Here is an 11,338-nt window from a genome sequence, read left to right on the forward strand (position 1 = left end):
TCTGCCACGTGCTAACGCTAACGGGTCTGAGGTTCCTCGAGTCTGCAGTCGGGTTATCGGTCAAAGTTAACGTGTCTAGAGTCCAACATTTGCCAAAGTTCACGTGTCTGGAGTCTGATTCTGGCTCATGTTCGCGTGTCTCATGCTCGCTAACGTTGAAGTCTCGGCGGTTCCTCGCCGCTGTGGCCGCTCCGACTCTGCAGTCGGGTTATCGGACAGTACTGACGTGAGTCCGATGCTCGCCAGCGATAACGCATCTCCAATCTGATAATCACCAAGTTTAGCAAATCTGTTTTCTGACGCTCGCTAACGCCGTCACGCCTGCGGTCTGATAGATGCTGACGTTAGCGTGTCTGCAGTCCTGCAGACTATGTTCCAAGCACAGACCGGTGGAAACGCGTTCTGACGCTGGTCAATGCCGATCGGTCGCGATTCCTGATCAGCAAGAAACCTTCTCACCAGCTCAGGTCTGGTGTTCTGTTGAGCTTTGAAGACCTGAAGCTGTGTGAGCCTGCGAGGGGGGGAGGGTGTCGGCCGTCCTCAGCTGCAGGTTACAGGCTGGTTTTGGTGGAAGACACACCCTGAAGGTTTGGCGTCCGCTTCACCCTGAACCCTGACCCCAGCTCCAACCGGTTCACCGGTCACAGCGCCTTTCAGAGGCTGCAAAGCGAAAGAGGCGAGGGTGGCACGCTGCTCAGGGCCACAACCGGGTCAACAGAGCTCAGGGCTGCTGCCATTGGCTGCAGCTGCAGGCGTCTGGTGAGACAGCCTCACAGATCTGCTCGCACCTTCAGAGGAAGGAGCTCCAAGCAGCCCAGCAGCACCAGCACCTCCAGCAGCACCAGCGCCTCCAGCAGCACCAGCAACCTCCAGCTGAGCCGCAAACCTCTACAACAGGTAAGTCTGAGTGAAAAACCTTCAGATTGATGTTTAGATTGAGGTCAGTGAGGCAAATGGAGACTCTCGTAGATTGAATAGCTAAAAATGTGAGTTGTGGTGTAATTACTGAACATTAAATACCCATAAACCAGCAGTACAATAGCTATAAAACTGTTTGCTTGTGACGTCCTTTCAACAAGTGGGCGAAACTGAGATGCAATTTAAATGTTCAGCTTGATTTTAAGTCCTGCAGTCATGGAAACTGCTAAATTTTTACAGGAAATGATTACTTCTTTAGAGTAAAATTAGTTTGAGTCCCCTGATTTTATTCAAATTCAAAAGAAAACGTGTGCGAGCGTCTTCCGCATCCTTCAACATTTAATCAATTTACAAAATAAGAAGAACTTTCAAAGCTCTGCAAAAAAAAAAAAAAAACATTTTTGGAATAAATGTTACATTAAATTCATGAAATACAAAACTATAAAGGATCAATAATATGGGGGAATACAGTGATCAAACTGTGACTCTCAGTTTCTGCCTCAGCTTCACTCCGTGAGAAATGAGTGAAATAAACAAACCGACGCCTTCAGCAGCGCTCTCATTTCCTACGTGTCAAATGAAATATAGGATCTGGTTAAAGACATAATGTGACTCCAGCATGAGAGAAAATCCAGAAGAAAACGGTTCATCTGTTTATTTAATCCAGTTTTAAATGAGAGTTTTGAACCTGCAGGTTTTTAATGAGCTTCACACCTTTGAGCTCAAAAGACAAATTTATTCTGAAGGCTGCAGAAGCAGAAAACATTGTAATAATCCTGGTGAGAGGAGAAACTTCACTGTTAAGTTACTGAGTTTAAAAAAGATTGGGGGTTTTAATGTCACTGCAAAATGATTTTATTCTATTTGTGTTTAATGGAAGGAACTGAAGCATGAAACTCAAGAGACAAGATGATTCACATAATCACGTAAAACATCCTATGTGTTCTGCAGAAAGAAATTGGTCTTAAAAAAATTGAAATATTACTAAAGAAAAAAGTCTGGTTAGTCTAAAGAGTCGGTTTCAGTTCTATGCAGATAATTTTGTATCTTTAAAAGTTAAAACGGATGATCAAATATTCATCAGCGATAGCTGACTGTAAAATAAAAACTGACAAAAAAAATCAATATAATACAATTTTTAATCATTTTAAATCATTGATGCTAAATTTTCGTGCAGATTTGTAGAAAATGCCACATGATTAGTGTGTTTTCAGTTTGACTGAGCAAAACTTTGAGAAATAATGACTTCCGAGCTTCAGACGCCGATGAGTCAAACAGAGGAAGAAGAATTTCTGCTGGCGGTTTCATTGTCAGCTAGCAGTAAGAAAAGCAGTGGAACGGGAATAAATCCAGGTGGAACTCCGCTCAGCTCAGCTTTAAACACAGCATTAGTCCACATGTGGTTCCAGTAAAAGACATTATCTTCAATGATAAAAGTCTTTTTCTCTGAAGAGTCTGACAAGGAAAAACTAAAATACTGTGTATTTCTGGCAAATTCCACACAGAAAATATGAAAAAAAAATCTATGAAGCAGGATTGAAACCCAATATTCACCATGTGAGATTCTAAACTAAAGCTTGTTGCAAATTTTGACAAATACTCAACTTAATCATGAGGGTTTTCATATATTTTGTATATGAGTCACTTTTATATTCAGTTCATTTTGCTTTAAAATCCAAATTCTCAGGCGACTTAAAGCTGCAGTTACTTAAAACACTTTTTTTTTTTACTTTCCCCAAACGACAGCTTTAGAAGTTTAACCCCAATCAGATTATCTTAAAACTACTTTAAGATTAATAAATTCTGTGAATTATAGAGTCGATGGAAAAAATAGTGGAACAGAACTGGATCCAGGTGGAACTCCTAGATTTAACTGTATGCTTAAACAGTGTTTTATTTCTTTGTATTTTTTAAAATTTCTAAGTGAGAATATTGTAAGAACTGGCTTGTTTTGATCTAAATCAAACGGTACACAGTTAAAAGTATAAATATAGCTCTCTGGCATTTTAAATGCAAGCTTATAAACACAAACATTTGCTCCAGAAAGCAGATTTTCGAGCAGCAAAGCTCTGTAAACACTCCTCCTCTTACCTTCATGTCTGTCCAGACAGAGAGACGAGAGTCAGACACTCAGACACAACGCAGCCGGAGGTAAAGTGACAAAAGCCGGCTGAGGAGAGCGTCTATAAAGGCAGTTGGCACGCGACAGTGACTGATCACAGACCCGAGAGCTGCCCACGGCTTCCTCCCTGTGCCAACCGCCCGACCCAGAGTCACGCAAGGCGGCAGCGGCTGAGTCAAAGCGAGGCCCCGGGCGCTGGAGCTGACTCATTTCAGCTCCGCTCTCGCTCACGCCAGAGGGGAGTCGTCACGCGAGCCGCCGCCGCCGCCGCCGCCGCCGCCGCCGGGCCGATTCCCACCAGCAGCCCGCGCCGCCGTTCGGCCCAAACAGGCCGTTTCTGCCGAATCCGACCGTTTAAAATTCACTGCAGACGTCCAGAGAATCTCTGTCCAGTAAATATCAACATTTATCCATCGCGTTTCCACAACATGAGGTTTAAAACCAGCGTTCGACTCAAAATATTCCCGTGGAGGAACACAGACGGTTCTCTGAGGAACCGCAGGAAGCGTTGAGAGGAGCTGGTGGGGTTTGTAGGAGAGACGATGATATTGGTATCGGTCCGATCGGTAAAACTGGTCCGACATCAACAGCCGATATTTATTTCTGTCTCGTTGCCGCTATGTGAGTTGGGGTTGATTTAGCGTGTACAAACCAGTTAAAGATCAGTCACGGTTCTGATATTTTTGATTTATTAATTTCATAGATGCAAGTTAACGCGACAAATCCAGCATCAAAATTCATTTGAGTCAAATTGATTTGAGCCATTTTAATTTGTGATTTTTGATTTAAGATTTTAAAGTTGAAATGAACTTTCATGGAGGAATTTGATACAAGTTTTAAAGTTAAAACTAATTCTGCTATTTACTGCGTATTTTTTTGTATTTGAAGATTTGAAAAATAAAGAAATTACGGTACTTTTTCATATTCAGTGTTTATGCAGTTTTCAGTTGGCAGATTCTTCATAGAAACATTTTTTTTCTTACCAACATCTTCAAATATCAGCCATCTCGCACAACAGCAATATTATCGGTATCGATCAATATTTTCACATCGGTATCTAATCCGTCCCACTTTTCCATCATGTTTTTATGAAAAGGAGGCTTCAAATCACAATTATGTGGGAGGAAAGAGGAAAACCCGCTATGAGTAAACACACCAGAGGCCGGTTTGTTGGGAGAAATGACTGTAATGAACTCATGCTTGATATTTTTAAGCTTTTAGTTTGTAGGCGGGGCCTTTTCCCCTCCTGCTGGCTCGCATGAAGCCACTCAAATGGTGAGAAACGGTGTTTCTCCTGGGAAAGTTACCAGTTCTGCAGCGTTTTTCCAACAGGAAGTTGAAATGTGTCTGAACAGGAAGTCGATGTTGACTTGTGGAAGTGTGGCTCAATATTCCGATTTCCTTCCAGAGATGGATTACGGCCACCATTACGCCCACTTCAACGCCTCCGAATACGACTACGACTACAACTACACCTCCTGGAACGGGAGCAACGGCTCGATCCCGGCGGACTTCGACTCGTCGTCGGACTGGTGCGAGGCGGACGAGCGGCAGGAGCGAATCATCCGCATGTTCCAGACCGCCGTCTTCTGCGTCATCTTCCCGCTGGGCGTGGCGGGGAACTGCCTGGTGATCGCCACCTTCGCGCTGTACCGCCGGCTGCGGCTGCGCTCCACCACCGACGTCTTCCTGTTCCACCTGGCGCTGGCCGACCTGCTGCTGCTGCTCACGCTGCCGCTGCAGGCCGTCGACACCCACCTGGGCTGGGTCTTCCCCGCCGCGCTGTGCAAGGCGCTGCGGGCGTGCTACGCCGTCAACACGTACAGCGGGCTGCTGCTGCTGGCGTGCGTCAGCGTGGACCGCTACATGGTGGTGGCGCGGGCGCAGGACATGCTGCGGCTGCGCGGCCGCATCCTGACGGGCGGCAAGGTGGCGGCCGTGGCCGTGTGGCTGGCGGCGGCGCTCCTCAGCCTGCCCGAGATCCTGTACTCCGGCGTGTCCGGCAGCGGCAGCGACGCCTACTGCGGCATGCAGGCCGGCTGGCGGGTCAAGATGGCCGCCTACGGCGCCGTCATCGCCGTCTTCTGCCTGTCCCTGGCGGTGATGGTGGGGTGCTACGGCGCCATCGCGCGCGTGCTGTGCGCCGGCCACGCCCGGCGGCGGGGCAAGCAGTGGCACCGCCAGCGCACGCTGAAGCTGATGGTGGCGCTGGTGCTGCTCTTCCTGCTCTTCCAGCTGCCCTACACCGCCGTGCTGTCCCGCAAGATGGCGGGCCAGTTCTGCGGCCTGCTGCCGGAGTACGTCACGTGCACGCTGGCGTTCACGCGCTGCTGCCTCAACCCGGTGCTCTACGCGCTGGTGGGCGTGCGCTTCCGGCGGGACGTGCTGCGGCTGCTGCACGACTCGGGCTGCGCCCGCGGCCTCCGGCTGGCGGCGCCGTCGCTCGGCTCCACCTCCACCTCGCCCACCTCCCTCCCCCCGACGTCCCCCGCCAGCGACGCGCCGTCCACCGCCAAGTTCCACTTCCCGACCGTCAAAAGAACCGACTGAAGGGGGAGGAGGAAGCTGATTGGTTAAATCCAGGCGGTTTGGAGAGCGTGTTAATCCGAGGAGGCGGGGTTAATCCGAGGAGGCGGGATTACGGCTCAGTCTGGATTCTACTGTTTCATATAGAAAAGTGAAGAAGCTGACTCATTTCTTGGGATCCAGTTTCTCTTTCTGTGGTCGTCATTTTACGTCTCGTTTTCATTCATTTCACTTTGTTTCAGAGACACTTCGGGAGACGTTCTACTTCCCTCCTTCTCTGTTTTTTAGTTCATTGAGCTCATTTCACTTTTCATTCTGGTAACTTTGTGTCTCTGCAGCGTTTTCTTTGGTATATTTTGAAATGAGTTAATCTCTTTCTCCTGTTTTTACTTTTGTCTTGTTGAAATTTTCATTTCTACTCTTGTGTTTTGGGACTTTTTTTTGTATTTTTATTTCCTTCTGACATTTAAAGTTGAGATTTAGTTCTAATTTTAAACAGTTTTGTTTTGTTTGTTTCTTTGAATTTGCTGTTTCTCTTGTTTGTCTTCCAGATCTTTACCATTTACCTGCTTCATTTTGATGCTTTTTGTATATTTTAATCTTTTTGAGTTCTTTTGATAATTTTTGTTTTTCATGTTCATTTACTATTTGTTTTTGCTCAATTTTAGCTTTTTCTTCCCATTTCATGCTTTTGGACAGTCTTTGTGCTAATTCTGCCTTCTTCTTCATCTCCTGAGCCATGACTTGTATTTTTAGTGCTTTGATTTCCATATTACACTCGTTTGTGTGTGTTTGAGTTGAAGGGTGCGTCTAATTTCTGTCTTTTTTGTTTCTGCAGAAAAAATTTTCTCTTCTGAGGTTGTTTTAGAAATACTTCACGATCTTTTCCCATCGTTATTAGACATTAAAACCTTCTTTTCCACCACTTCAGCCTCTGAAATCATTTCTTTTTGTGCACGTTGTCCTCTGATTGAACTTTACCGTGTTTTTCTCTCCATCCTGATGAAATGAACGGCGGACGGCGTGATGTTTGGAAGGGGAGGAACACGAGACGAGCGTTGGAGCTCGCTGCTCGTCACGCTGCGCTTCTGTTTATCACCTGACAAAAAGCCAGAAGATCCAGTTGTGGCTCTTCGCCACAGTCTATTTGTTGCTGCTGCTTTCAGCGGCCTGGAGGAAGTGAGACAGCAGGATGGCTTCTCGCCGTCTCTACGCCGCGTTCAAGAGAGTTCCTGAAAACAGTTGCTGTGTCATTCACAGGCATGGCTGTGCAGTTCCACTGATGGTTAACTGTGGTTTTGGTATTTCTGTGAGAGCAATCAAAGGCAAAAGATTGATCATGTACTACTCGTTGCCAGTTACATTTTCTAAAGGGAAATTCCAGCATAATCTTGACCCAGGCTCTAAGACACTATGAGTCTGAACAGAACGGCCCCTCAAGGGACGATGTCGCTCAACAACTCGACATTTTGTGCTGAAACCAGATTCATACTGTTGAAGAAGTATGGTGCAGCTGTGAGCTTCATCTGTGACTATCAGTGGCTCGCAGTCGTCTTTCGAGGAGGTGTTCTACTCAGACTCACGGTCCGTTAGAGCCTGGGTTAAAATTACCGTATTGGCCCGAATATAAGACGACTCCGATTATAACACGACCCCTATTTTTCAAAGATCATTTTGTGAAAAAAAAAAAAAAAAATACTGAAAACAGGTCACTCATAAAACAACTTTTTATTATACAATTACTATAAACTCAAAACTCACAACTGAGATAACATTTCAGGAGATATAAATGAAAAAATATTACTACAGTATTGAATAAATATATTCTCTTTCTCAAAATAAGAAACAATAAGCAACAAATAAGAAGCCTCAAGGGGTCCAAACTGCATAAATGATGTAAATAACTGTCCAGTTCCTTCAGCTGAATCAGGCTCTGGTGGTGGACATTCCGTCTTTCCGTCTTTCAGAGACGTATTCACTCTCCCTTCTATCAGTCTCTCTGAAGCGTCTCTCAGGACCACGGAAAGCTTTTCTCATAGCGTTAGCATCTGGAGTGTTTTTTCTGTGCTCTCCAATAAGAACGAGGCTCTGCTCCACCAGACCTCCTGGCGGCTTGGCAGTAGTTTGATGACTCTGCTGCGTTGATCACCATCAGTTTAAAGTTGGTATCATAACTTCGCCTCTGTTGTTTGCGCAGTTGTCCAGCGTTCAGCCCCTTTGTTCCAGATGATCCGCCATTTTTCATCAGATCATTCATTCTTTCATTCATTTTCTGCCGCTTTATCCCTTTCGGGGTCGCGGGTTATTTGATCTCATTTCATCGCTCCACTCGCTCTCTGGTCAGTGATACTTTGGCTCCATCTAGCGGCGCGGATGGGTATTGACATCTACCGTAAGTCCGCGATTATAACACGACCCCACTTTTGAGGATGCAATTTCTGGAAAAAAACATCGTCTTATATTCGGGCCAATACGGTAAATCAGAATTTCCCTTTAAAGGAATACTCCGAAGATTTTGGACCCACGCCCTATCCCGATCATTTACAAAGTGAGGTAAGCTCATAAATACCTTTTTTGTGTCTGCACGTCCAGAGGCTGGATCCCAGCTGTTAGCATCGTAGTTAGCTTAGCTCAACTGTGGGAAGTGAAGAGGAAACAGAGCTGGACTGACGAAAGTGGACAAAATACTCCTTCCAGTGGTCCAGGGGACGGCGTATTAACATGTGAAGTAAATCCCAATGGTTATAAAACATTTTAAAAGACGTGTTTTCCTTTTCAATCCTTTAAAATAACGTTTTGATACACACAGACCTGCGCATGTGCAGTGCTCCACGGAAGGATATACCGGCGCACAGCAGTAGAAGCCACAGACTCAGCCGTTGTGCGCCTGGTATATCCTTCCGCAGAGCACGATGCTTGTGCAGATCTGTATGTATCAACACGTTATTTTAACGGATTGAAAAGAAAACACGTCCTTTAAAATGTTTTATAACCATTCAGATTTACTTCACGTGTTAATACGCCGTCCCCTGGACCACTGGAAGGAGTATTTTGTCCACTTTTGTCAGTCCGGCTCTGTTTCATCTTCACCTGTAGCAGCTGAGCTAAGCTAACTATGATGCTAACAGCTAGGAGCCAGCCACTGGACGCACAGACACAAAAAAGGTATTTATGAGCTTATGTCACTTTGTAAATGTTAGGGATAGGGCGTGGGTCCCAAAATCTACGGAGTATTCTTTTAAGTATAATATACTTTGCACTACGTTGGCATGGTTAGTGCTGATAGCAGCACAAAGGAAAATGGCTCTTTGAAGAGTTTAATAAATGACTGTGGCCTAATTGTTTAAGATATTTTATGAAAACTTAAGAGTCAAGAAAAATATCAGGGGCAAACAAAACTGAAGGTCAGTTGTAAACAATAATAATAATAATAATAAAAAAAATTCCCTTTTTCTTTTTTTTTCTCTTTGCAGGGACAATGAAGTGTTCAAAACCAGGGCTGAAAGTCACATGATGAAAATTTCCACCGTTGGTGACCGGTCTACCCCTGGATCTGATCACTGGATGAAAACCACTGCCTAATATGTTTTTCCTTTTTTAAAGACTTGATGTGTTCAAATGCTCAGGTGCACTTCCAAATAAAACAAAAGCAGGTGAACGCACAGAGGTGGTTGGACTGTCTTTCCTGAGACAGAACCAAGGACGACGACAACAACAACAACAACAACAACAACAACAACAACAACAACAACAACAAAGAGGGAGTGGGAGTTGGGAATAAAATCTAATGGGAGCAACATATTTTTTAAATGGCTGTGATTTAAATTGTGTGCATTAGTAATGTAATTACCCAGACAACAAATAAAAGTACCTTAAAATAATAGGGTAAAGTGTGAGTTATCGACTTGCTTTTATTAAGTAAGCAGTACTTAAAATATTCTTTGATCGATGACAAAACAATGAATTCACCTAAAGTAATATAGTTTGTTGGTTCAATGTAATTTCTGATGTGGTTGCCATAACTTAAAAAGACTAATGCAAACTGTTGCATTGATCTTCGCATGTTGAGTCTAGACCTTTCTTTTCAGAGTGTGTGTGCATTTTCAAAATGTGCAGGAAAAGAGGACGGATGCATATTTCTGTCCTTCTTCCTTGTGGTTTTGTTAAATCTATTACATATTATCATTTTTATGCTCGGATCTGGAAATGCTTTGCATTTCACAACTTTAAATACAAGCATGAAAAATCCAGAAGTGTGTGAAGGTTACACAGTTAATGTGCAATGGATGATTTTTAGGTTTTGCTGCAGCACATTGATGTGATATTCAGAGTACACTTGGAGTTGCGCTGCTTCACTCTCTGTAAACATCTTAAATTGTTTTTAATAATTTCTACTGTTTTAGCATTTCACATGAAGTTTGAGGAAAATACAGCTGAAGACAAATTCAGAAGAAGCTTATTGATGTTTGACTGGAGCTGCACAGGCTGTAATGTGAACCTCTCACCACTAGATGACGGCATTGCGCAAAGCTCTGATCAGGTGAAACGTAGTAAAGCTGACAGAAACAATAAAACTGCACATTTACAAATTTTTTTTTTTGATGTTTCAGTGTTTTCGTGACATGATGGAACAGGAATTCTCCTCACGCTGCAGCTCGCTCTCACAAATCAGGTTTGTAAAGACAAAATTACAAAGTTACACCTTTCATTTATCTGTTTTAATAGAAAATGCAAACAAACTCCTATTTCAGATATTTATTAAATAATGTATATATAGAGTTTTTATATGTACTGAAATAGAAATAGGCCCAGGAAGGGATCCCTGAGGAACACCGTGTGTTCGAATAAGTGTGTGATCGTCTGTCAGACCTCATCGTCAGTTTATTTTGATTACTAAGGATTTTGAGTGTCTAATATTATGCTGATAAACTGTGTCTGTTACCTTCAGGCATCAGGAGCAGCAGGTGGCCTCCATACAATCCTCATCAATGAACCTGAAAGAAAAAAACAAAGAGTTGATAAACATCTGAGCAGACGTAGCTCAACAGAGAAAAAGAGACACGTCCCGTGTTTCTTCTCTTGCATTAAAAAGCGAGTCGCCGTGCATCCCGGCGCTCGTACGAGTGTAAAAGCGACATGTGGTCTGTGTGGAGGCCGAGCGGGCGTGGCCAGACGCGCAGGTATCAGTGTGACGCTCATGAATTAATGACGGCCGCCTCCACCTTCCAGTAAGTCCCAGACTGAAAGGTGACGTCAGGTTAGGACTCTGAGGCGACGGGGAGCTTTCAGCGCCGTGGATTCAGACTTCAGGGGGACGAAACACGAGCGAGTGAAGCTCCTGGCGCTGAAGGAGCTTCAACACTGAGCTGAAGGGAAACATGGCCGACTCACGAGTTAATACGGAACAGAAATGTGATCTTTTCCTGTGTTTATGTGTTGAAATGGATCAAACTGTAGTGACTCAATACACCACCTTGTGGTACAGAGTGGTACTGCACCACAGTGAGCTGAAGTTAGCTTAACTAATGAAAAATTCATTGAATCTCTCCAGGAGGAAGCCTCAGAGACTGACTGCATGTGGAAAGTTAGTGTTTTTACCATCCTGTGGTGCAAAGTGAGGCTCCCTGGGATTTCCTCACAACCTTTAAACTTGTCCTGGTTCGTTTGCCAACTCTCAAGAACTTGAACGTCGTCCAGCAAATCATACACTTTGAAAAACATATCTTCTTAACCACACATCACAAAGACCTACAGTTTTGACTGAAAGCTCAC

At 44.3% G+C, this 11,338-nt stretch overlaps 1 protein-coding gene across 1 annotated transcript; it reads left to right on the plus strand.

Moving 5' to 3' along the window:
• The first annotated feature begins 815 nt into the window (after positions 1–815).
• Positions 816–5,590, plus strand: ccr10 (chemokine (C-C motif) receptor 10). The gene is made up of 2 exons (XM_030098810.1): positions 816–897; positions 4,449–5,590. Exon 2 carries the CDS (start codon positions 4,451–4,453, stop codon positions 5,588–5,590), a length of 1,140 nt encoding a protein of 379 aa, XP_029954670.1. The 5' UTR covers positions 816–897; positions 4,449–4,450.
• The last annotated feature ends 5,748 nt before the right edge of the window (positions 5,591–11,338 follow it).

This window comes from Salarias fasciatus, chromosome 8, assembly GCF_902148845.1.
Source record: "Salarias fasciatus chromosome 8, fSalaFa1.1, whole genome shotgun sequence".
NCBI lineage: Eukaryota > Metazoa > Chordata > Actinopteri > Blenniiformes > Blenniidae > Salarias > Salarias fasciatus.